This window comes from Macrosteles quadrilineatus, unplaced genomic scaffold, assembly GCF_028750875.1.
Source record: "Macrosteles quadrilineatus isolate MER2022 unplaced genomic scaffold, UCM_ALF_1.0 Scaffold_4__1_contigs__length_99947679, whole genome shotgun sequence".
Classification (NCBI taxonomy): domain Eukaryota; kingdom Metazoa; phylum Arthropoda; class Insecta; order Hemiptera; family Cicadellidae; genus Macrosteles; species Macrosteles quadrilineatus.
The window spans coordinates 21,317,281-21,344,422 of NW_026542597.1; the positions used below are offsets into that span (position 1 = coordinate 21,317,281).

The window sequence follows — 27,142 nt, forward strand, 5'->3', positions numbered from 1 at the left end:
CTAAGTTAACCAACCAAGATCATCCAATGAATGTTAAGTTATGTATGTCCTCATCTGCGTGCCCATACAATATTATGATTTAATTCATAGCATGGAACATAAAGAAGAGATAACACAACAACTATTATTGATCAACCATTTTCAACACAATATTTACTTGTTCGTTCATTTTTATTTTGCACCACCCTGTACAAATTAAAAGATCGTTAACATGTTGGTCGTTATCGACTAGGAAGTAAATACAACGCTTCAAGGGTTAGTTCAAGGTTAACTTCCTAGGTGAACTTTTGACCATGACGGAATTATTTCACCAAATTCAATTTCTAATTGTTGTTTTTTATGCTAAACCAATCACTGGAGTCTTTTATTAACTGGACAAGGTGCTTACACTCGTATCTGTGGATTTATCATGACAATCGTCCAGATCTAAAACCGCTTCAAGGCCAAGGCTATGTGAAGGGACTTCTGATACTTGTGCACAAAAAGTAAGCAGTTGGTTGTTATGTTTACAAATGAATCGTCAAATTTAAATTTAATATGTCCTTTTTTAGACTCAATTTCTTATAGTTTTTAAGGTTGTAGATAAACCTAATAGTCAGCAAGATGAGATTTAGGTTGTGTTTGTCCTAATTAGCCTGTCATTACCGTTTCATTTAAACCCAAAGGATTTGCATCCACTCCAGATCGAAAACCAGTGTCTGTAAAGCCGTGACGTTGTATACAGGACGGTATTAGAACGACCAGGGACTAAAGGATATAGCGCGAGGCTTCTGATAGAGAGGTTTGTATCTTAGTTCAGTTGAATTTCACCACAATCATTAGGTCCTACCTAAATGTTTGATTTGTATGCTACAAACGTGTATGATTCAAACAGTGATGTTTTCCATTGCTGTAATAACACGTCAGAAGTCAAGAAAGATGCAGTTCACAATATTTGTGCTTTACATCTTAATAACATGCTACAATTGCTAAAAGTATGGTGCTATACTCATATTTACAATAAAGATTCTTCACAAGGATTGCTATAAAATAGAGGTGCCAACCACACACAATTATGGAGAACAGTTTAATTTGTCTATTCGAGTCTCCTGTTTAAGACTTATTTACGGTTTCCATCACAGTTTTCCCGTTAATTAGTGAGTAATGTGGGAAAAGCGCTCTTTCAAATTGAAGGTGAACAAAGTTTATTAATAGCGTGGAAAGTAACCTAATATTGTGAATCATGTTGATTTCCCATGGTAAAAATTAGATCTGTAAGCCGTGTGATGTAGAAATATATCTTAAACTCTCGATAATTCTTTCCACCATAAATCCTCAAGTACACCTTCAAAACGCTGTAAGATACAAAATCATCGTATACATCCGTAAATCTCTGTAGTTATCAATGCATTGATACACAAAATACAGTAGCTGTGAGATTAATTTAACTTTCTCACTCAATTCAATTTGAAATTCTGTAAACCATTTCAAAGTAATGTACGATTCGAAAATATTACCTACAACCACAAATAATATCGGTATTTGCCAATGATGCAATCGAACTCGAGGTTTTACCCAAAATATTTTTTCTAAATCGATTTTAAGTTCTAAAACACGTCTCAAATCCACTGTAGGTCCAAAAACATCTTTTACAACCACCGATCACCGATCACTGGTAACTATCAGCATTATCTTTGACGGCTCATTCTAACGGAGAGGCATGTAGAATGTCAGTGTATCAAACCGTTAACACTTTACAACATGAAGCTTGAGCAAGATAGGTGAGCCAAGCTACCGGGAATAAGCAGGAAATTGGCGCCCTTTCACTCGTGTTTACGCGCCAAAACCGTTCACCTGCCACGTGCTGCGTACATGATGTTGGTGTTGATGTCATTGTGGGAAATTTGGAAGGGTCACTTTCGAAAAGTCTTGTAAGACAAGGCTACTTTAAGTGAAAAGCCAAATCACTGGTTCACTTTAAGCTAATTAAATGGTGAGGCAAGACTTGCAGTGTCAAAATGATAGAGGACTTCTGTTAATTGTTGAGTGAACAATTGGAGAACTGGAGCTGTTTGAGGAATTAGTCATTTCAGGAACCGATGCTTCTAGGTGTCACTGTACCTGATTTGGGTTGTTATCAGTCTAGCGTCAAAGTCTCGCTTCTCTGGTCTCAGTGCAAGAGGGTTCGTTCCCCTAAAGCGGCCTACACACTACACGTGCATTGCACGCCGTGCCATTTTTTTTATTGGCACGACGTGCTTTGCACGGCACATTTTGCCCACACACTTGATCTTCAGTGTAGCCTGCAACGTGCTAAATTACATCGTCTGTTCGCACAAATGAAATGCAGAACAGAACACACATATGTTTTTAGGACATTGGACATGATTAATTGATTAATCATTAAAAATAGACACAATGCAGCAGCACTAAGCCACCTTAGTGCCTAGGTTAGTCCAGACCTTGCACCTCGCTGCCATACAGATATATATGCTGGCAGGGCACTTGGTTCACAATACTGTGGTGGAGGATGTATGCTCTATGATATATTATATAGAGATCTATGACTGCGTATCGGCTCACGCATCACATACAGCGCGCGATCCATTGTGTTATAATCTCGATGGTCGTGCCAATTATCAATTATCAATTATTTAAGATGGGGACGCCACTATGTGCGTATTTAATCTGTGTTGCAAATGGCCAAGACAAAATGCCGTTGATTTACTAATAAGAAAGTACTATTATAGGGTCAAACCCTGTCAAAAGTGGTTGAACTACCAGCACGTGGCACGGGGACCGCCTACACACTAGCACGTCAGAATGGCGTGCTTTGGCACGGCACGCCAAAAATCAAACTCGTCTTGATTTCCACCGTGCCGTGCCAATGCACGCCGTGCTTGCACGGTGTTCACCACACACTTGCACGTTTCGTCAGTTTTTGGCACGACGTGCTTGCACGGCGTGCAATGCACGTGTAGTGTGTAGGCCGCTTTATATTCAAAAATGTATATTTACAAAGCAGGACTTAATACAGTAGCACCTTGATAACACGACTACCATGTGGATTACTAAAGCAATGTCGACTTCTTATCGATGTTTGGAATAGTATGTCATTAGGGGTAAATTATTTTATAAATTCAAGATGATTTTCAAATGATTCTTGTTATTAAGGGTGACTTGTTATAGAAGGTCTTGTTATCGAGGTTCCACTCTATGCTCCAGACTTGCATCGGCATCACAATCACCGAATGGGTGTACACTTTTAGAATCGCTCTCCTGGTAAACGCTGCTTATTTACCATTAGCTTGTGCTAATCTACATGTATCCTAGCTTACTCTTGTCTTGTCTTCGGGCTGTCGTCAACTGTGATTTTAACGAGAGAAATCTTACCCGATCAGATGGAAATTTAATAGACCAAGCTGCGTCGTGGCTGGAACTAGAACATGGATCTGTGCCAAGCAAACTAAACAGTTCCTGGTGAACAGAAGATGGAACTGTATACACAAACATAGCAACATTTCAGATTTTCAACATTTAGATGGGCCATAGGCCATTTAGATTTTGCAAAACCGTTTTTAGATATTTACCCCTGACAAATCAGTCTTTATTTTTTCCCAAGGTCCATCTTTATCTTTGATTTTCATATAAGAATACTGCATATTCAATTAAATTATCTGTATCAACACACTTTCCATGTAATCAAAAATGTTAGGCCTATATACAACTGAAAAGCATAGTTTTGACGAAGTCGTTTGACAAAAAAAAGTGGTTCTATTTTAATTCTTTCTAAACATTTGAAAGACATATTTAGAATAAAACTTGGGGTTTTCATAAACGAGTGTTGCTGATTATTTTAAGCGAGAGAGACCTCGTGTACTAAAGAATATACAGTATAAAATAAGTTTTTTACCCTATCCTATATACAAACAAAAAATATCTTGAAACCGTCGTAAGACTGTAAAAGTGAAGGTAGTTTACTACTTTTTTACAACTACAGCAATATATTAGTTTGCCTGGAGATCCAGAGACTGTAAAACATTACACTTGTTGCATTCTGTACTACCTAGAGATGTTGCAAGTTGCATAATATATACAACAAGGTCGAAGTACAAGTAGGTCAAAGTAGAGGCCACTAAACATAGAGCAGTCCAAGGAAAATTGCTTCTTAATTCAACCTTCCTACGCCTCGTAGAGCTATTAGAGTTTTATCACTGTACCAGGGCGGGGATAATAATGGGCTGAATTTTGAATCAAATTGAGGAGGTCGTTGAGAGGATATTTTAAAGCTATAATGTTACTGAACCAAAACGATTGTACATAGCTAAAAAAAACTTTTATTATGAATCAAATGATAGTTGGACGATTTTCTTGTACAATTTTTGTTCTTTCTAGAACACAATGACGTCGAATATTTTTGGTTAGTAATAAGCTCGTCTAACAATTTATATATTTTTACATTAAATAACTTTGAAAGTCCAATCAAAAATGCCTTTACAAATTTTAAAGCTTTAATACAGCTTCTTTCGAGAGGTGGATTTAATAAATAACCTCTGTAGAGTAGTAGAACTTCTTTGATCCGAACTAATTGGGACCGGTGGTAGTTCTGACTATTGAATAGTTCGGATTACAGAACATATTGTTGTTTTTACATAAAAATTGCTAAAACGTGGCTAAAATGGATTGTAATTGTTACGGGAAAAGTGAAAAATGCTTTATACAGTAAAATACTGTGTTTATTTAATACAGTTAATAAAACATAGTGAATAAACAGTAATGTATATTACAGTATAAACAATTACGGTGCGTTAAAAAAATACAGTATACAATAAAGAACTAATGTACTGTGTATAGAGTACAGCAATGAGGCGTTCGGATTATGGGGGTTTGGATTAAAGTGGTTCTACTAATGTTTTTTTTTTTTAATTCATTTTAAGTTGCCTCAAAATAAGTATATTGATACTTGAGTGAGCCAATTTGAATGTTTTGGGGTGGAGTCTATGAGGGATTAGCCTCAAAATTTCAACGGATGCGTTTATTTGTTCCTAATCTGTTTTCGAGTGTTTTTCAACGTCCTTTTCAGTTGTCCTTTTTGAACTTAAGTAAAGGAAGCTGCTCAAAATATGGTGTTGTTAATGTAAGAACAAAATATGTTGGTGATTTAAAAGCATACTTGATTGGAATTCGAATGAAATCTAGGTCCATAGTTTACTGCTAAATACTGGAAACAAATCGGAAACCTTCGGATTTTAAGGACTTTTAAGCACTCTGCTACACCAGAAAGCATTGCAGAAGACGAACTCTTACTCGACAAGGATACTGATATTCGATATATTCTCAATGCATTGTAAATTATAATATTGTATTGAATTGACTAAACTAATCACATATGCCTGGTGAAGAATTCGCAAGAAAACCATAATTAGACTGAATTCCGTTATCTTAATTGTTGAATTGCGTTTACATTCCACTTTAAATTCCCTACAATAACGTGTAGAAAAACATTATGATTTATGCTATAAGATAGACTGGTCTGCGTGCAACACTTCATAAGGAGATCAACCTGAGGCAAGTGCCTTTCACTTAGTTTAACTTTCTTAACCTAAAAGTTCAACAACAAATTCAAGCAAACATGTCTCAACCAAATCGTGTACCATTTCATTGTCTAGTTTAAAAATTTACCCAAGAACTGTAATATTTTTGTTGTTTTGAGGTTGAACACTATTTCAGGTTAGCGTTCCTCAAAGAGGTGAATTGGAAATATGGAAAACATTTAGCTTAGAAATAGCAAATTATATTTTAGTATGTTCTTTAAAAGTGAACAAACAAAATAGTACAATCATAACACTCAGTAGCATTTTATGTTTAAACCTTAAGTATTTTTTTACGTTTAAAACGCATTCAGTTATTTGTTCATTTGTTGGGGACAAATGTTGCTGATTCTATGACGGCTGGTCTATGAACTAGAGCTTGAAGTTTCTATCCAGAAGTTCCAAGTTCAAATACACCCAATCGAAAATACATATCCAATGAACAACCAATAACCAATGAAAAACTCGGTTGTTCGGAATCCACCTGTAGAAACTCGACTAAAAACCCAAAATGATATATTTTCCAAGAGTATATTATCTTAAATAGAATTGGGTAGCTACCATCAGTAAAGCCAAACGATAATTCCAGAACCCTGATTTTAATTCGCATGAACATAGCCGTGGACATGAACCCAAATCCAAGTACTAAACCTATTAACCTCTTACATACTCACGTAAACAGCGTTTCTTGAAACTCCATAAACGTCCAGATAAAATACGATTTATGACTCAATAAATACAAAATTTAACTGTGTTAAGGTTAAAGTTTACAGTAAAAAACAGGTTACGAAAGCGGAGCGGAATTTAAGTCGAATACAAAACCGGACGACAGACTGTATCGGTGATGCAACATCGATGTGCGCTGCTTGGAATCGTTCGTCTTTTAAAATGTCGAGGGTTAACCTCAACTAAATACTTGAGTAGATAGAATGATCACTGCTGTATCAATCGTTGATCAACTGGCTAGCCAAGTGGTTGTAGTGATCACCTTCAAATCTAAAGGTCGCTAGAATGATTCCAGCAGAGTCACTTCTTGACTCAAATGTAATTTATCAATGGTCTACCATAATAATATGAGTAATAAATGATTAATTATAAAACTGGATGAGATTATAACACGGTATGGACCATTCCCTAACAAAACCTTGTGGCTAATAAGATGGGGCTATTTCTGGAATTTAAAAGAAAGTAATGCTGTAAATTGCCATTATTTTTCTTACATTCAATTCCAAGCCTAATTGAAAGAAACTGTAATTTGGTCTCTTATACGTTCTTATCCGTCTCCTAGTCTCTTATCCGTTCCCATTAGATCACTAAATTGCTGTTTTTCATCACTTGTGGAAAACTAAAAGAGAAAACAGCACACAAATAGTAGCACAAGGTATGAGAGACCTCGTGTATCTTTTTCACCCAATAAATGGCTAAATCTGATCCATAAACATGCAATCTCTATTCAAAATCCAAAAGCCAATTGCAAAACCTATTATTGCACACACAGGACAACAGTCAGTTAAGTACTAAATTAATCGGAGCATCATTTATACAAATGTTAGCGACGATTCGAATTCAGTGGTACGGTCGTCATCAGGGCGGTGCGCGGTGCGCGGTGGGCGAGTTTAGCGTGGTTATGCGGTGTTATGTGGCAGGAGAAAGTAGAGCGGTCCGCCCGCCGCCGGCGGCACACTTCGGCAATTTGAATACGGCAAACACCTCAAGGTCATCACGGGATGATCTGTATAAATCGGCTTTATGATCAGAAAATATGTTAATGTTGGACACAAATGTGTGAGAGGTTAAATTTGCAACAACAAACTCTTGTAAAGATCTTACGTTGGTTGTGAAAAATCACGAAGTTCAGTGGTGCCGCAAATTCGGTCAGGGATCACAAAAAGTCTGGGTCTTCGATTTGAGTTTGAGCGAGAATCCAAGGAAAGAAAGTAGAGAATATTGAATTAGTTTAGTTACCACTCTTATTAGGCACACAGATATTTTGAATTATCATGCTTATCTGAACATTAGGATGCACTTTCATGAATGAAAAGTCAAAATATTACTAAAGGAAAACACATTAAAGGGTGTAAAGACGTTTAGGGCCAGCGGAAAGTCAGGCTCCTTGACTATCGGAATTTCCATTGGCAGGGATGTAAGTTTGTCCCTTAATTTCCATGGTTAAAGTATCTATATAAATAAAATTAGAGTTTTGTCTGTACATTGCTTAGAATAATGAACTTTTTGGTTATTTTTACATTTCATAGGTCAGAGAAACCGAATCAAACCTTATCTCAATTTCTGTCTGTCTGTCTGTCTGTCTGTCTGTCTGTCTATCTGTCATTCTCTTGGTAACGCTAAAATACGCACTTTATTACAACTACTCCTCAATAACTATAGCACTGTCCCGCCTGAAACTTATTTTCCAAATACTATACATATATGAGATGGTTTTAGACGTATTTCATCGAATATGAGACAGTTAGATATTTAACAGTAAACCCTTGAAAATCAAGTTTTTGTCGATTTTTGACGTGGAATTTCTGGAAGCCCATGTTAACCTTATGAGAAATGAAATTATTGAATCTTAACAGCTGTTTCAATTAAACAAGTTGGTTCTGTTCTGTGATGTTCAATAGCATTAAAGTTACAAGGATTACCAACAGGGTGCAGCACTAGCACTATTATTTCTTTTACATTTATGACAACAGCTAATTTGCAACCTGGAGGCGAGTGAGCGTAGCGAACGAGCTAACCTGAAGGCAAGTGAGCGTAGCGAACGAGCTAACCTGAAGGAAAGTGAGCGCAGCGAACGAGCTCCAACATACAGGTGAGTGAGCGTAGCGAACGAACTTCAACCAGGACGTGATTGAGCCATGCAAACGAGATCAGATAGTAAAAATAAAAGTAAGCCTACCGTTATAGGATCGACCGGCAGACACAGAGGTAATTTAACCTTTTATTGATTGTCATACCGATCCGGAACAACAAAAAACAACATAAAATGAAGCTATGTATAATAGTTTGGCCAGCATATCTTAAAATATGCAAACCAACTGCTGTTCGTTATATAAGAAGGTTTCAACTGAATATTATAAGATCCCCGTGCGTAGAACGGGTACACAGCTAGTTCAGAATAAATTTAGTATTATCTACACTATGAGGGATAATGAATGTATTAAGTTTAGAATACCTTCGATGGTACCAGCGTTTCCAATATTTATTACTTTTCAGAAAACAGTCAGACCTGAATTTTTTTAGAAGATGTCTTGTTTCAAGGAACACTTTATCTTGTTATCTCTTACTTAAGGACATTACAGTGGAACCTTGATAACAAGACCCTCGATAACAAGTCACCCTTGATAACCAGTGTCATTTTCAAACTCCCTAGAATTTATTTTATCCTTTAATTACATGTTATTGCAAACCTCGATAAGAAGTCAACCTTGATAGCAGGTCTTATTTGATAATCCCCATGAGAGTCTCGTTATCAAGGTTCTACGCTCTACTGGAATTATTTTCAACCCTTGGAACTTCGATTACACCGTTCCCTTTAAGAGACTCTGGAAATACAGGGTGGGGCAGAGTGGACTCCCTAGTTTCAATCAGTCGCTGAAGAGCGTGCACGCGAGTTAGCGGAGTGGGAGAGGTTTCATGTGGTGGGGGGAAAGACGCCATTGTCAGTAGTCACCATGCCGTAAACTGGCGAGCATCGTGGTTTTGTAGTCGAAACGTTCTTTAAAAATAAGGATAGTGTGGTGGCGGCCCAGCGTGCATTTCGTAGACGGTTTGGTTTGAATTATCATGATAGTGTTCCCGATGCTAAAACCATAAGGAAATGGATTACAAGTGTACGGGCGACCGAATCTGCAACTGAGGTTTACAAAGTTCGACCAAGGACCTTGGAAGCCCTTAAGGAAGCAATTGTTGATGTTATCACTGGAATAATGCCAGATATGCTGCGTAGAGTTTTTGAAAACTTCATTGAACGGCTGAATATGTGCATCGCTCGTCAAGGTCTTCACCTGGACGATATCAATTTTAAAACTTAATGAAAAATAAATGGCATTGTATTTAGATTTCAGAAATAAAAAGCTTGTGTAATAATCTAGTATGGTTTTTATACAGTTAACCGATCAAATCAGGGAGTCCACTCTGCCCCACCCTGTACTTTAACAAATTAATACCTACTATAATTATATTTTGTTCCATCACTAATTCTTAAACAAATCTTTCTCACTGTGCTGTAACGCCTTTCCTCTACGCACTTTAACAGCTGCGGTCTTCCAAATCCCAAGTTATGTAAAACCATTTCACCGCAATGTTCGTGAGAATGACGTCCTAGAGGCTTATGAAGGCTATTATTCACAAATTAAACCGTACTTCTCCTAGTTGCCCAACATTCTCTGAGTCCGGAATCTGCTATTGGTCCTGTTCACGCTCCGATTCACATTCCGCCAGCGGGACTTGCGGAACAGTCAGTCGTCCGTCATTTGGTCCTTACTCGGTCATAATTCACCATTACTGTCTTCGGCCTCGGGGCGATCGTTATGAAGTTGATTGGTAAATGAGTTGAAAAGTGTATTGTGCTGACGGTTTGACCTTTGTAATATACAAGCTGTCAAGGGTTATCGAAATATTTTGAAATCTGTCAACAATGGCAAATACTTAGCAGCGTGCTTGAATGAATTGCAACTTCATTGATAATGTGAAACTTTCTCAATCTTCTATTGTACAATTCATTTGGTTTTTGTTGCAAGGGTCAAGGGTTCTCCAAAACATGGTTTAATGTTGAAGAAGGTCTATGACCTGAACCGCCTCATTGGGCTCTCACCCACTGACTTTTCAAGATCGCATAAAGAATTCTCAAATACCAAATATCTTGGGCAAGCCCTCTTCAGAAAATCTATAGGAAATGTATATCTTTTACAACTGTCATAAGATCTTTATTCCTTTGAGTTTGTTGAGGAAACTATATCATCTGCCAGGCATGGTTATAAGTTTCAGTCCACTAACTCTGTTTTAGGACATGGCTCTTCTTCAGCTTCTGTCTGTAGTGCAGGCATGCATTAAGATCTTGGATTCTGGGTATAATAATCTTTAGTCATCAGTTCATCTCACAGTAGGTTCATGTTTGGGATGATAGATTTATTTATATTTTAATGTTTTTCAGATGCAATCGTAGATTGGTGTATTATTGATTGAAGTACTTCTGTAGAGCATTATGAATCTTTGTCTGGTATTATATGTGGATCCTTTCTAGACAGCCAGATGTTGACAACTCCCAAACAAGTAATCAGTTAGCAGCTGTTTGTGGCATTCCAAGATGACCGTCTGTGTCTGTTTTTTCCTTCCATAATATGGGAGATGCCCGTCAAATCACCGTCAGGTCACAGACAGTCTTGTCGCCGTCAGTCGGTGGTAGCTGTACATCCAGACGACCAAAGCCAATTGAACCGTGGGATTATCTGATGTAAGAATCTACCATTGTTGAAGCAACAATGGCAATAACTACCATCACTGTTGCCCTTGGCTGAGATGACATTTCTGATTCGTTACACAGTTGCTAATTGTAACAGCTGACATAGTGATTGGAAGTACAGTTGTCTTCGTGACGAAATGGTATCAAACAATACCACTATTAACTGGTATCGTCACAAAGAAATGTTGATGTTTCATTTCGATGGATTAATCGATCAATGAGCATTGTGGATCAAGTGAAGATAATGTTTGTTTAACACCTTAATTTGTTTCTCTATGTACAATCACAAATATCATAGACTACCACATTTAAAAAAATCATAAATTATTCAGAAATTTTAAAAATCCTATCCATATTGATAAGATTTTACTTAAATGTACAGATTTGCTGTTCTATCTAAGGTATACATGACATATACAAGACCTTTTGAAAATTTTAACTCAATAAATCTTGTCGTCATGTACTGTACATCCAAAGACTAAAAAAAATGTTTTGCAATCTTACTTTAACAAATCATAGGATTGTTCTTCCGGCCCTTGTAAGGACCTCAACGGTAACATAAAATTTTATAATATCATCCCTGTCATAGCCTTAACACAGATTTGTAATCACATATTTTTATAATGGAAAATAATTCAAACCCAATTTTCACATTCTGTACTACTATTAGAGACCGAAATTAAAATTAGCAGTCACAAAGGATCTTGTGGTAAAGACTCATAACTTGCAAAGTGTTTTTGAGTAATGAATGTCAATTAGTTCTCGAGTCGTCATCAGTTGTCTAGTGCAACAACAGAACTATAACTTTTGCTATTGATTGCATCTATACTCGATGACAGCACAATGGTGGGCGGAGGGAGGAAAACGTTGGCGTCTAAGGACTATTTGTTTCATGTCTTCCTTAGAGGGGCGTATTCAAGGTATCACAACATCTCTTGAATGTTATGCAATCATAGGTGATAGTTTATGAAAATGGCTCCACATAGTAGGTTTTAGATCCAAAGACTTTATAAAGGACACTTTTACTTTTCGAAGATTTATTCAAAGGATTTCACAGTGAGCTTATACAAGGACACAGTGACTTTAAGTAGTGCAAGTATGATTTTTATTCCATTGTACAGATTTGAAGACTATAACGATTTTTTACACAACCGATTCATTTTGTGTGTGCTGATGTCAACAAAATGTGTTCCTTTTCTCTTGGGTAAATTGTACAGTGTGCGCTTCACTCATTGGTAAAATTTCGAACAGATGAGTAATTGTTTGATTTATTTGGTGCAACAATTTCAAAGTTGGCGAAAGAACAAGAAATGGTAAATATAAAAAACGCATATACTGCACAAATAACAACAAAATGCATATATATTGTACCGGATAAAAGCATACCTTGAAATTTTCTTCAGCTAATTGTATTCACCAGTGTGACAACTCTGCAAAGGTAAAAAATAAGTGTTTTTTACAGTTTCTTGGATGATGGTCGTCAGAAAAAATACATTTCAATTTTTTATAATGGTGATTGAACACATTTCTAAAGCGAAGGTGCTGTAATAGTCGCTTAAGTTTTCTTGGTTCGTTTGGGAAGGTTCTGCGAAACAGGTTGTTTCAAATTTAACAAATGAATTTAAGCACTTTACATTTACATGAAATTATTCATCTGATATCAACTCTACGTGTTCTTTTTTACTATGTAGGCCTACTTACTTAACAACTGCTAAAAATAAACTATAATAAGGGTTTCTCATGTTTCTCCTTAATCCACTCTTCGTCCAGATCAGCTGATACATCTCATTTGTACTGTGTGAAGGTCATGATCGTGATATGATCATATGATCCTCTCAAGATATCATATAGCTACCGGCACATCACCAGTGCATTCTCCAGTCTTCAAGGACGTCAGGATTATTAGGGTTCAGCTTTTTTACATTTAGATTCATAGATAAAAAATACACCATTTATCTCGTACACGATTAGGGTGGGTTAGGTGTTAAAAGACCAATCTTCGCTCCGACAATTTGGTGTTTTCTCGAGGCAGTGTCAGTTTTCTGTGTTTGGCATTTTCATGTTAAGTGCACTAGTTTCCTTTCTCACTGCCAATCGTTAACCTACAACAACTCCTAGTCAACTTCGAAGCTGGCGGCCTCCTAGACGTTACTATAACGGGTACCAAGGTCGCTTATCAGCTGCTCCAACCTCTGTCTAGGACTTCGCCCCCGGCGCTCCTCCGTCCTTGAGAATCGACAATATTCTGTTATTGTTTTCTTGAGCTCGTGAAGGAATTCATCCAGCCGAGCCTGTAACAGTTTGCTCAAGTAAGAGTTGACAAACCTGTATGGCTCGAGTTTCGTAATGCCAATACAAACAGAAAATTGACTGGGTTGACTTGGTTGAATATCCTCGACCTGTATCAATATTGTATATATGTAGGTTCGAATCCCATTTTGGGTGTTCTTTCATAGAACGCTATCCTAAAGCCAACGGAAAGGTTCTCAATAAATATGTACAGTACTCGGTTTCCAGCCAATAAATATAGCGCAAAGAACTATCAAGAAAATAATAATGTTGGCCACTCATACTCTTCGAACTTTAATTTTGGCGAAGCCTAAATCCTTTTTTACATATCAGTTTTTAAAACTTGAATGTTGAGGTTTTTAGTGTAAGTGTAAGTGCTGAATATTGTGTAATCATCAGCTCAATCTGATGACTTTTGTATTGTACTGGCTTACCCATTGCTGTGCCGCAAGCGGTCACGCAGAGGCCGTAGTCTATAAAGATGGGGAAGTTCAAGATTAAACGAGGCCACTAACTCTTTGAAAAAGAAGCAAAAGTATTACACTGATAAACTTAATCATTGCCTGGATTAACATTTACATTCTTGTTTGACTTTTTTATAAGTCCACCAGCTTCTATCACGCTTGCTTCACAAAGAAGATTGCTCTCCACAGTAACGCTCATGTTCGTGTTGGCGAACATTTAATTGCGGAGAAACCCAAGTTTCAGTTACAGTCCACTGAACACTTCATTATCAAGTAAAAGTGGTTTCACACTCACGCACTCACAGCAATACGCATTTACACACACATACAGAAAGGAAGGCACGTGTGCAGGACAATCACCTCTTTGTTATTTCCTGGATTGATCCTTTCAACAGGTGACGTTCCGTTTCGTCATTGTTCAACTGGGATTACGTCATTGTTGTGTACTTTAAAAGTTGTCAAAGATAGAAAGAGATTTTAAATATGATAGTTATCGTTCAATTAGTGACTGGAACCGTAATTGGAAGGCCTTGAGAAATCTTGTTACTCTGGATGTATCTCCAGCTCTATTTTCATTTCTGATATACTACGGCTACAATATATTATGGAAAAGGGATTTATAAACAGTAAAGGTTGGAAAGGACATCTTTACGCTATCTTGATCAAAATCAAATCGTATATCTCTAATTCAGCTCATTTTGTGCTCTAAGGTTCCTAACTTCAGGGATTGGGTTGATCAAAGGAGGAACTAAGATGCCAGGGAAGTAATCTTACCATGAATCAACAAGATCTTTTTACTGTCAGCATTATGGCATCTTTTGCTTCAGTAAATGCCTTCATTTATCCTTCAATTTCGTTTTGGTAAAACTTCATCTTAAAATTGGTAAAATAAGAAACAAAAACATCTAGTTTTGGTTGTCATCATCTAGAGATTAAAATGCTCACTTTCTTGGCATTGTTCTAGTGCATGAAAGATATCACGGAAGTCCTTTGCTGTACACTTAACGTGTCAAAATCACTTAATTGATGGTCTGCAATCCCTTGCTAGAGAGCGATGCCCAAGAATGGCAACTCGGTTCCTTATTGGCAAGGCCGCTGATGCAATAATTAGACCAACTATCAATCCTTTTCTTTGCCGGAGGTGACTGTCCTGTCAAATGTTCTTGCTCCATTTTGATGATGTCGGTCCAATTTCTCTTGGGAAATGCCATTTTCTATTCGTAGACACAGGAAGATGGATTGGTCTGTCTGAAAATTTGAACAGATATAAAAATCGGTGTTGTAAGAACTGCTTTGAAAACTATATGCTGAACTATTGGGGAATCACATTTTTAAAAGAGAACGCCTGTATAAATAAACAAAATTAGAAACAATTGTTGTAAATATTGTGACTACAAGGGTTCTAACCACTTCAGTTGGAGTTGACACTACACAATTTAGGATTAAAATCCAATTCTATCGAGGAAATAGCTGATATTCTAAAGTGGCAACCTCAGGAAGATTCAATAATTAGCTCATTCATCAACAATTACTATCATATTTCATCGAATCTTGTGGTGGAGGTTATTAACTAAATATTTATGTCCATGTCAATTTCAATAGATCGCAATTCCTACTAAGGTTAGGAATATTAAAGTCGTGTTAGGAAGATAAACGATAATTATTTTTTAGTCACTTCGGAATACTTTTGGATACTGCAGGTAGACTTCTCCTCTTATGGTAAAATTTCAATTTTGTGTTGATGTATCTTGAATGTTCCAACTTGCTTTAGCGCACTGATATGATGTTTACTCTTTCGTTATAGTAAAATCTACAACGTTGGTATAGCCTAAAGTTTCTGCGAGCATGCGCGTTGAATACAGCATCAAACAACGTACAAGCAGAAATATATCATTGATTCCGTTCAAATATTTACAAATTTGGTAAAAGACCGCTGAAGGTGCGGAAATGTATGGCGTGACATAAACATCATACCTACAAGAACTCAGGCAACAACAACGGTAAATCTCATGTAGCTCAAGTTCTTCAAACTAAGATGATAAGATGATAAGTTCTTCAAAATATTCCAAAACTGACGTGAAAGACCAAGATCCTTGTGTGACCCACAAAATCTCCAGTCAAATGCGTCACATTTTAGAAGCAACTGTCCAAAGCCCATAAGACCCGTGATCGAGAGCGGAAGGAAGATCGGGTAGTGAACGTGTGGGCAGACTGCAGACCTGATACGGCCACCTTCAGAGAAAGCGCGTGCCTTTCCTCTATTACGTAAACTATGGCGAACTGATCTGGGCTGATAAAGGCCAGTTGATAGTAACGGTTGGTGATCAACGATCAACCACGGTAATGGGACTTCAGTGACGTCGTCGCTTATTCCACCTTCTGGCAACTATAACGAGGAAAAGTGTGATCCTTTCTTTCGCGATGCTCTTTTCCTTTCTTCTCCGTGTCTTCTGTTTGTTTCTTCGCGTTCTCTCTTTTCCTGCAAAGTTGATCTATTGTGAATTAAAAAAAGTCAATCTATTGTTTTTTTTTATTTACTGTATTGGGCATAGTTACAGTACTTTGTTTGATTAGTTTAAATTTACAATGTAGGCTACTTGCTTTGTGCTGTTCTTACTATTGTCGTTTTCCCTTTTCCTCAAAGATGTTCATACTTTTAGTTGGATTTGATTAATTGACTACCCATAGTACATCGAATTTTCACTAAGAAAAGCTCATTTCCAGTCAGTATTCTGTTTTCTATCTCCTTGCAAATGTGATAAATCTCCTGATTCGGATGGTATTCTTTTGGTGTCACACATGTTACCCTGTTTGTCTTGTCTTGAATATATTACTAGTAAAATTAAGTGAAGTACGCTGAGTTTCAGTATTTCATTGTTGACCAAATTGTTTCAGCAAATGGTCCAGAAAAAAAACTGCAATTTAATTGAGGTGTCCAAACACCCTTTTGTCCTTCAAAAACAAATTTTTACAAAGTATTTTCATCATCTCATCCACAAAACAAACGTAGCTCGCTGGTTTGCATTGCTGAAACTGTCAAAACTCCCGGATACACTTTTTATGTAAACAACCAACAAAACATTCACTGCTTCATTTCCCTCGTCAGCGTCGGTGACCCAGAAAACAGTTTCCGCGCGGTTAACTCAAGGAGAACTGGCGACAGCGACGACGACATGCCGGTACACAGGAGTTGCGACAGAACTACTGCACCGGCAAGCTTTGGGATCGATGTGTACGTATAAATCAGCAGTATGTCAAGTATGTCCTTGCATCGTAATAAACAGCTGATTGCTTATCATAGTGTACAATAGTATATTTCCTACCTAGGGACGAAAATGAGGTTTTGCCGGCTCGAGATAGTTTTCAAGTTCAATACGAAGTCGGGAACTTAAACGATCGAGAGCTGCAAAACCATTTCGGTCGAGGGCACGAACGCTATTTTTCACCACACTATACCCTATTACCACTGGGGGAGCGAGCTGGTGTAGTGGTTAGAGCGCGGGACCTTAGTCCCTGAGGTCCCGGGTTCGATCCCCGCCAATTCACCAATGGATTTTATCTAAGTGATAATGCCGCAACTCCTAGGTCTAGCCTGAAGTAATGTGAAAAACAATCCCAGGCTCGTGCCTTGCGTCCTAGGACAAAAAAACAAAAAACAAAAAAAATACCACTATTCACCACAATAATAATGCACACTAGCAGTCAACACAACAACAACTTTAAGTTTATGTGAAAGAAATAATTTCGATCCGGTCTTAAAACTTCAAGTAGGGAAATCTGCCCTAAATGCTCAAGTTTTCAAATCCGTGCAATCAACAATATCTGTTATTGAGCTTGAATGAAACTAATCACGTGACTCGATATCAATTGGAGAGCAAAATAATTATTCAGTGGGAGCATTACTTCTATGATTTTCTATTATGAAAATTCACTTTGATTCGGAAAAGGTCAAGCTTAACTTTCACTTAGTTAAATATAGAGAAGTGATTTAACACAAAGACTTATGGGAAGTCAATGGAACTCAACGGCTGAACTGTGGGTGTGAAAGGCCAAGGATACTAGAATGGTCATTGGTCAAGCCACAGCCTGTATCACGTAGGCAGGAATGTGCTGGGAGAAATTGCTAACATTGATAGACCAAGTGGTAACTGTTGTTGACAAATAATTGTTTAGTTGAGCTCAAACAGGTTTGCTACATTGTTTACTACCTAAGTTTATGGTGAATGGTTTTAAAAACCATTAAATAAGTTTGAATCCCGATGTATTCATAACATAGAGCTCAAATACAATTGTAACTACTGCCCACAAATCCGCCAAAGGTAACAGAAAACTCCTGTAGATTTGTACATTGATTTACTCGTTTCTGTACACGGAAAGCAGTTTCATCAAACTCTTAGAAGCTTATAAGATTGTTGAAAATATCAGGAAAAAAATAACTACGAGGATGTTCAAAATAATTCTCAGGCTAATATACCTACATCGTGGCACAACACTACTGAATAAAATTAAATGAAAAAAGAAATCTTTCTATGTTACATTTTCATATGCAATATAATTCAGTGGTTAAGTAGTGTCTACAACAACATCTTACGATTCTAAATGTTATGATATTCATGCAAAAGATACAGTAATGCATGGAGAAAATCCCTTGACAACAAAGCCCTGTTCTACTCACAAGCCTATTGCAATCAAAATTTTTTAAACTTTAGTACGAGAATTTACACGTGTCAGTGCTTAGATTGAACATTTTATATGTGTTTATCTGAATGAAAAGTATGCATATTGTGAATTTTACAACTTTGCTAGGAACCTCAGAATCTTGGAGACGACACTATGTACATAACCTCTTGAAAAGAATCAGTATTTGTTAATCTATTTGTAACGGGTGGACAAATAAACTAAATGGGCTAAAACTTTACCCAAAAGTAGTTTATGAACTCGATCAACACCTCAGCCTATACATGACCTTTTAATTCACTCGGACTATATTCTGTGAACCTCCAAAGAACAGGTGAAGGAACTAGAGTACGCTACTATAGATGAAACATACTCCCTTACCCAATGAGGCCCAATTCACAATCCCACATAGCACCTGCTCAGGGTTCAGCCCTAATCAGTACCACAAGTGTATAATCAGTGGCATTACGTCATATAGGTCCAAGTAGGACGGAAGCAAGGAATGCAGAGTAAGGTGAACCGGTTGATACGAGTCTTAGCTTGATACAGCAGAATCTTGGTCTCGGTGACGTCAGGGAATGTACTAAAATAGCGGTGATGTAATGGATTGGTTTTGTTCAAAAATGTTTTTACCTACAACCGTTTGTTAAACTTGCTTTCCCAATTCAGTTCTTAGAATGGAAAAGATTCAATTTACAGTATGGTTTACTTACTTTACAGTACAAGTTGGGAACAATGAGGTTCAAGAATTGAGAGAAAAGAAGTAAAATTGCAATAATTCTAACGTCAACTTATCAGCTTGATACTGCAGAATCTTGGTCTCGGTGACGTCAGGGAATGTACTAAAATAGCGGTGATGTAAGGGATCGGTTCTGTTCAAAAATGTTTTTTTACCTGCAACAGTTTTTTAAACTTGTTTTTCCAATTTAGTTTTTAAGAGTTGAAAAGATTCAAGTTACAGTATGGTTTACTTACTTTACAGTACAAGTTGGTAACAATGAGGTTCAAGAATTGAGAGAAAAGAAGTAAAATTGCAATAATTCTAACGTCAACTTATCAGCTTGATACTGCAGAATCTTGGTCTCGGTGACGTCAGGGAACGTACTAAAATAGCGGTGATGTAATGGATCGGTTCTGTTCAAAAATGTTTTTTACCTGCAACAGTTTTTTAAACTTGTTTTTTCAATTTAGTTTTTAAGAGTTGAAAAGATTCAAGTTACAGTATGGTTTACTTACTTTACAGTACAAGTTGGGAACAATGAGGTTCAAGAATTGAGAGAAAAGAAGTTGTAATAATTCTATCAGCTGTTCCAATTTTGATAAAACAATGAGCGAGTGGTTGGGACAATAAGTCGTTGCGTCACTATCACTACCAGAGGTTATTAACAATAGTTATTTGTGCAACTAGTGAGAAAAGTGAGCAATTGACTCACTCGAGAGAAATCCTTACTCAGATGAATGGTTTATCGAGTGAGGCAATTGTACTTTGAACTCGAGTTGCACATTATACTTTTCCTACAGTTACCATAAAACAAATAAATTTGTGAAGAAACATAACCTATTTTTACACAGAAGTGAACTTTTAATATAACATTTAATGTGAAGTGACAAATACAACAGTACAATAGCTGACCAGCTGATTTACAGCCAGTGCTGCCAACGTATTTCGCGCGCATACGACGTTGCCTGCATGTTACGCGCTCACTATTTCGTGCCTTCACGTTGCAAATCTGGAGTGAGACAAAGTAATTAGAGTGAGACAATGTTAACATTGTCTCACTGATGAGCGAATTGGCCACTTTGCTTTCTCAAATCAGTGAGAGAACATGTACATTGTTAGGTAACTGTAGGAAAAATCATAACCTCTCTTGGAAGTTATTAGGCCTAGTAGTGGTTTTTAGTAAAAAAAAAAAAAAAAAAAAAAAAAAAAAAAACTGTCGTAGGTGAAGTAGTGTACGCAACTCACGTAGCCTTTACGACACTCATTTTAAAGGCACTCGCCAAGGCTCGTACCTTAAGTTTTCTACTCGTGTCGTAAAGACTATCTTTGTGTGGTGTTGTGTAAACTACTATTTTAATTTTGCATTTATCTACGCATTGGAATTTTACGTTCTTTTTTTTTAAGGAAGCACACCAAACCATGGTCTTGTGATCTAAATTGACTTTTTCCATAGAATTAATAATTCACAGTCCAATTAAAAATAACATCTGAGTACTGTACAAAATAAATTTGGTTTGGAATTGAATCATTAACGTGTGAACCTTAAAGAAAGAGGTTTAAATTATCAGTTTTTAGATGACTTTTGATACTCTCCTTTTTGGTGACTGTTCATTTCTATTTTATATTTAGGCAGGTTTTATAGGGTTTTTATTTATACCGGTATTTGATTTGTAGTGCTGTTTAGTAATTTATTATTGCTATCGTATATCCAATGTCTATTAATTAAATTGAAATGTAGTGTTTGTAACCAACAATAACGATTTGTTGCTAATTACAGCACTTATTTTAATTACATTGTAATTACCTTGCTTCTCTAAGTACTAAATCTCCACAACAATTACATGAGTATAGTAATTGGAATGGGTAGTTTCTCCTTTTCTCTTTCCCAGTCGGTAAGGGTAGTAGGTAGTAGGAAATTACTTTGGTGTTCACATAGCTTTAAATCTTTTACAATAGCTTTACCCGTGAATTGAACACTTTGTAATATTATTTGCTGAGGTTTCACAAAATTAATTTAGGGGTCGTTTACTTTGGCTGACTCAAACACTAATAATTTTAAACTTTATCATTACAGGAAATAAGCAAAATACATTTAGCTAATTGGTTGTTAATATTGTTAGTAAGTAAAATGACACTTTATTCAGTGTGTACATATAATTACAGAAATAACCTTTGGGCTAACTAAACTAAAAGTATATATGCCAGTCTGGGACGGGTGGCGTTCCAGAGTGAAAATTTAAAAACGTACGTTTTCAGCAAAAGCACTTTGCAAATTCTTTTCCCCTTTTTTCAAAACTTTTATTATTATTTTTATTTCATTAACATTTGAAGTTTCATAAAATGTCCATGGTAACGCAATATCTTTGGTAGTTTCTTTTTAAAAGAGCATCTTTAGTGGAAAAACACAAAATCCTGTCACGACCATAACGGACGTTTAAATGAATATTAAAAATAGTTAATATTATTTTTATAACTATGTTTTGCTATAAACTTATTTACTTTTATGACCATTATACAATAAATAGGTCACTGAGCTTTTGGTATATTTGGTCTTTCTAGAAAAAAATAAAAAAACTCAAAAAATTGAAAAAAAGCCAATAAAATCTTTTTAAGTTTGTATAACTCCGAAAAAACTTACCTGAGACCCGAAAAATCGTTATGTTTGTATAGAGGTGTGCTTCTTTTGTGTATAAAACATTGAAATATGACGATATTTTAATTTTTGAAATTTTTATGATAGAAATCATAAACGTGATGGTCAGGGACAAGCGGTACGGTCGTGAATTGTCTGGAATAATCTAAATCGTTCTAAACAATCCTTCAATTATCATGTTAGTTATAATAAAAATATGTGTTTCAATTGAACTTAACTGTTCAATTTACAATTATATTAAAGTTATTGTCACGACCAAACACACTATAATCCATAAGGCTGGATTGGTCGTGAAAAAACCCGCGATGGTCGTGAAACTTTGGTCGTGAAATTACGTGTAATTTGGCTCTGTTCTGGCGGTAGCCCTGCACCTCATTTTCGAGGATACAAAGTGGACTTCTAGGTTAATCTAGCAATTGAAATATCTTATAAACAAAAATTAACACCATGTCTACTTCATCGAATGACTACGTACGGTCATGGACACACCAAAATTACAAAAAACACAATCTTTCCTTTATTAATCTTGTAATTCCTCCTTTCAACTCAAAACGACCGGCACTACAATCCTGACGTACACCCCGAACTAGTCTCTAAAACCAACTGACTCCATCGACGCCAGGCTTGCCACTGTCGTGCTCCAAAGTTGAAAATTTTTCCCAAATGGTCGTGACGCCAAATCGAGGGACAGACTTATTTTGTCATGGTAGTCAGTTTGTAATGACAATAAAATTATAATATGCTCCTTTTTTGTAAGTTTAATAACCATTGATGACATAAAAATATGGCTTTATATATTTCGGCATGAATAATTAGTCTAAAAACAGTGTGAAAGTTGGAAAATTCACCCTAGGGACACGTCATGGTCGTGAATTTCGAGACTTTAAAAATACGAAAAAAATACCTAGAACCTATTTAAAACCAAATAAATGTGTGTAACATGTTGCCCCCGTCCCAAAAAATATTAAAACACATAATAATAAACTACAAATCCAGTATCTACGAAGTAAAAGGCCAGGGACATGAAAACGTACGTTTTTAAATTTTCACTCTCCACTATAAACTGTAGGTCCCTTAGTTGCCATTAGCTATATGGGCTATTAATTAACAGCTGTGTGTAAGGAATGTCAGCCTTAGTCACTAACAAGACTACAAGATCGCGCCACTCATCCTACACTCATCTCCATTCAATACTTGGCTTAAAATACCTACTATGTATGGTCGCCATTCATTGAACAGTATTAGCAGTATCTTTAAAATTGGCACACTTTATTTTAACTACCTATTTTGAAATTCCATAAAGAAACTTTAACAGTATTGCATCGGTTTCAACAAAATGCTTTAAATTAAAATATCTCAAGATCAGGTTATTATTTGCTTGTATAGTTGTCAACAAAATTGTAGTTAAATACAAAGTTCTCTTTCTCAACAATATCTTTAAAATAACAAATTAAAAAAAAACTCTCATGCTTCTAATTTTAATCTCTGTGTTTTGCCAAAGCAATGAAAGTTTTTAGGTATCAAAGTCGAACCCTTGTAAAAACATAAAATTGGCTTTCTTAATTTTTACCACTCTAACAAAAAATATCAATGGCCACTATTATTTTTACCCTTCTCAAACCTTCAATAAACTGAAATAAGTTAATATATCCTAGCTTTATCAACAGTAATATTGGCATCCAAGTATTTTATTTGTTAACTCCTTATATATGTAGCTCTCATAATACAGTACGGCAATCATAAAAGCCTCCATCTTATCATGACTGTGTATCCCACTCCACTTATAACACTTCAGTCAACAATCATCAAAAACATTTCCCTTAAAGGCTCCAGATGTTCTAGCCTACTAAAAGTTGTGACAGTAACCGCAGAGAAGAGAAGTTAAGTACAGAGGAAGTACTCACCTTTGGCTCGCAGGTCCCCTTGGGTTGGTAGTGCTTTATTAAATTACATAATACATCCTTGGAAAATTTCAATTTTATAGCACCTTTCTAAACAGTTCAGATTAGTATACAACAGTACAGTAAGTCACTTTTGAGCTTTTTTGCCACCATTTTTTTAAATGGTACACCTTAGTGGGGTCTAGCTCTAGTGCTGGTGTCTGGGACAAAGTACAACACCACGCCCCTCGACCTCATCTACTACAACGCTCACGGTGGAGGAAGACTTTGTGCCTTAGGAATTTTGCAGCACATTGCTCGGCGTTCGTTCGGGCTCTTCCTTGCTCGTTACAAGTGAATGCCCTATTTCCAGCACAACATACCAGAGCTGGAAGCGCACAGTCTTGCTCGTGTTTCCTCTGTATCTTACTTCTCTCTGCAGTAACTAACTCTGTATGTCTATGGTTTACTAAGTCTGATCTTCCGCAGGTCGTGGTGGCAGTGGTGAACTGTCAGTTCTCAGATGACTATGGTCCTGCGCCTCCCAGACTGTTGATCCCCGGAGCAGTGCCACTAGGACCTGCCCCCTCGGCGCCCCGACGTCCAGTGGCTAGACTACAGGCCCGCAGGCAGCAGCTGGCCCCACAGGTGGAGGCTACACCTGCGCCACCTCTCAGACTGAGGTCTAGACCCAGCAACGGTCGTGCAGGGAGACTGCCTCCGCAGCCCTCACCTCAACCTACGCTGGCATCAACCCCTCGTGAGTACCGGACAGAAACATAAAGTTTACGTTAACTGCATTTCTCTGTCTTAGTACCAGTAGGAATTAATGGAGTAAACATTCTTAATTGTTAAACAAAAAGTAATTAAGGCTTCTTCACTAACCAAGAGTAAAGAAAGGGATGCCCGACACATAAGAGTCATTAACGGTGTAGCCATATATTACAAAAACACTAAAAACTAGGTCTACAGACTGAAACCTTTGACTATCCAATAGTCAATGCTGAAACCTATTACTGTCTGTGATATGTTATAATTCTCAGAAATGTATTATATTGCATTGCTGTAAAAACATGATTATAGTTATTGACTTTGAAGTGCATATTTTTATGATTATCTCATTTTTAAGTGTACAATGCAGGCTGGCAGTTTCCATGAGACACACTATGGCCCCCTGAAAGATAACTGCCCAACCTCTGTTCTTCCATGCAGGGTAATTTTTCTCTTCCTTGTACCCCCAAAACCTCTTGTGCCCCTGGGCCCAAGCCCGCCGGACCCATTTACTGAAACGGCCCTGATACAATTCTGAATACAATTTAATTATGTTTACGTAATAGGTAACAGAGCAAGTATCACAAAAGTCTTGGAATTTATTTTTACAATATTATGCCTTAGTCTCAAAATAATTTGTAGGTAGTATTCTGATTTAAGTTGGGAACCAAATCACTAGTTGATGGCACTGATACGCTACTACCTGCAATGATTGGAAATAGTTTAACATGATCCCGAATAGAGTCCCAAGCCCTAACCTCAAACCAACTGAATGATCCATTATTGCAGTTATTAGGGATTGAAAAGGAATGAGAACCTACTTTGGAAACATCATGTAAATTCTTTTACTGAACATGGGTAACTTAACTGCTTTCCTGGACAGCATCTTTGGACTGTGTAATGAAGCCAGGACTACTTCATAGCCAGTGATCAAGTATTAACCAAACCATTCAGTATATTACATTCACTGCTATTTACACTTTCATAAACACAAGTACTCTAGCCTGGTGAATGTTGCAGCGCCGCAGCAGTTCTTCTCTCCCACATTCACAACGCTGCAGCAGCGACCACAGTCTTTCAGCCCACAGGAGGATGCTCCCATCAGACCAGTAATAGAGGAGACGGAGGACGACTACGAGGAGGAGGTTAACAACTTCTCTGCCGCTCCTAACCCTACGACACCACCTCCTCCCCCACCGCCACCCCCCGCACCACAGCGACCTGCGTTCCGCCCCGAGAGGCCTGCGTTGTTGCCTACACCCGCTCCTGAGCTTAACTTTGTTTCGCCACCCAGGCAACAGGTAAAATGGTTACGGTTTTTGACTTTTATCAACATATTTTAGTTACCACACGGAGAAGTAATTAAGGTACAAAGAAAACGTTGAACGTTCAATTGTACACTTAAGTGGTGTCTAGAACTATTCGCTGGTGTCTAGGGCAAAATCCAACACCAACCCCTCTCACTCATACTACAATGCTCACGGTGGAGGAAGACTATGTCCCAGCATACCACAGCTGAAAGCGCATGGTCGTCTCATAAGCAAGTTTTCTCAGCACCTTACCTCTCTGTGGCTGAGGAGAAATTTAAAGAAATATTGCCTCTAATGTTATCCTTCATAGAATGACATTGAACTAAAGCAAGTGGATTGCTTGTCAACTTTTCTTTTACTGTAGGCTTTTAAAATAAAAAACACATTGTTATGTTTCTTCTAACTAACCAACCAAGAGTTTTGCTCCCCTTATAGAGTATAAATTATAATGTTATTTATCTGAGTGTGGGTTGAAGTGTAAGTTTCCTTTTATTTCGGTCATATTTGGATAAATATTTAATCAAGTATGTAAAATGTTAGTTTTTTATGCAGGTCTTCTTAAGTAATTAATGAGGTGATTTCAAATATGAAACTAAAAGTTGTATCAAAATCATAGTATTTATTATTTTATTCAAATTTGCTTGATATGTAATGGCTTTTGAAAGCTGCATACTAGATTTAATATTTTCTTAAATGTATATTCTGTATTGAAGTTCCCCTGAAAAAAAAACTATCAAGCTATTTTATATATAATTTTTCCATGGTATACATATGAAATTACTATATTATAGTGAATAGTCAATTATATAATCTAGTTGTAAACTAGGAATATTTTAACAAAAATATGATTACAATTTATTCTTAAGTTACCTCTTGAAAAAAAATCAATGGCATCAGAAGAGTTCATTTATTGTAAACAAATATTTGTGTACAGTAGACATGAACTCTTGAGGTGCATCTATAGATAGAATTTATATGCGCTCAGCTATGTAAACATTTATGTATACATATTACGGCCGCTTATATGCATATTAGAAATTATACAAACTTATTATGTATTTTTGGTTTTAATGTACATATCTTGAGGGAAACTACTAACAATTATATTTACATCCTATATGTAAATTTTAGTGAGCATGTACTTCTAGTATAACTCAGCTTTAAACAGTGTAAATAAAAAAACAGTTTGACCATTTTTTTTTTTTTTTTTTTTTGTAAGTAAAAGTTACATTATTAAGTAAGTAAGTGTTACATTATAAATAAATAGAAAATTGTACAGAAATATAACCCTAAAACAGTACGGTCAAGGACTAACATGGTGCTTATACTTTTAGGAT

At 36.7% G+C, this 27,142-nt stretch overlaps 1 protein-coding gene across 4 annotated transcripts in view; it reads left to right on the forward strand.

The window, feature by feature from the left end:
* LOC128992621 (uncharacterized) overlaps positions 1–27,142 on the forward strand; it is a 33,182-nt gene that overhangs the window by 2,392 nt on the left and 3,648 nt on the right. For all 4 annotated transcript variants that reach the window (XM_054416287.1, XM_054416288.1, XM_054416289.1 and 1 more), the window contains exons 2-3: positions 24,214–24,484; positions 25,516–25,796. In XM_054416287.1, coding sequence (XP_054272262.1) covers positions 24,214–24,484; positions 25,516–25,796 — 552 coding nt within the window. The remainder of the gene's footprint in view (positions 1–24,213; positions 24,485–25,515; positions 25,797–27,142) is intronic.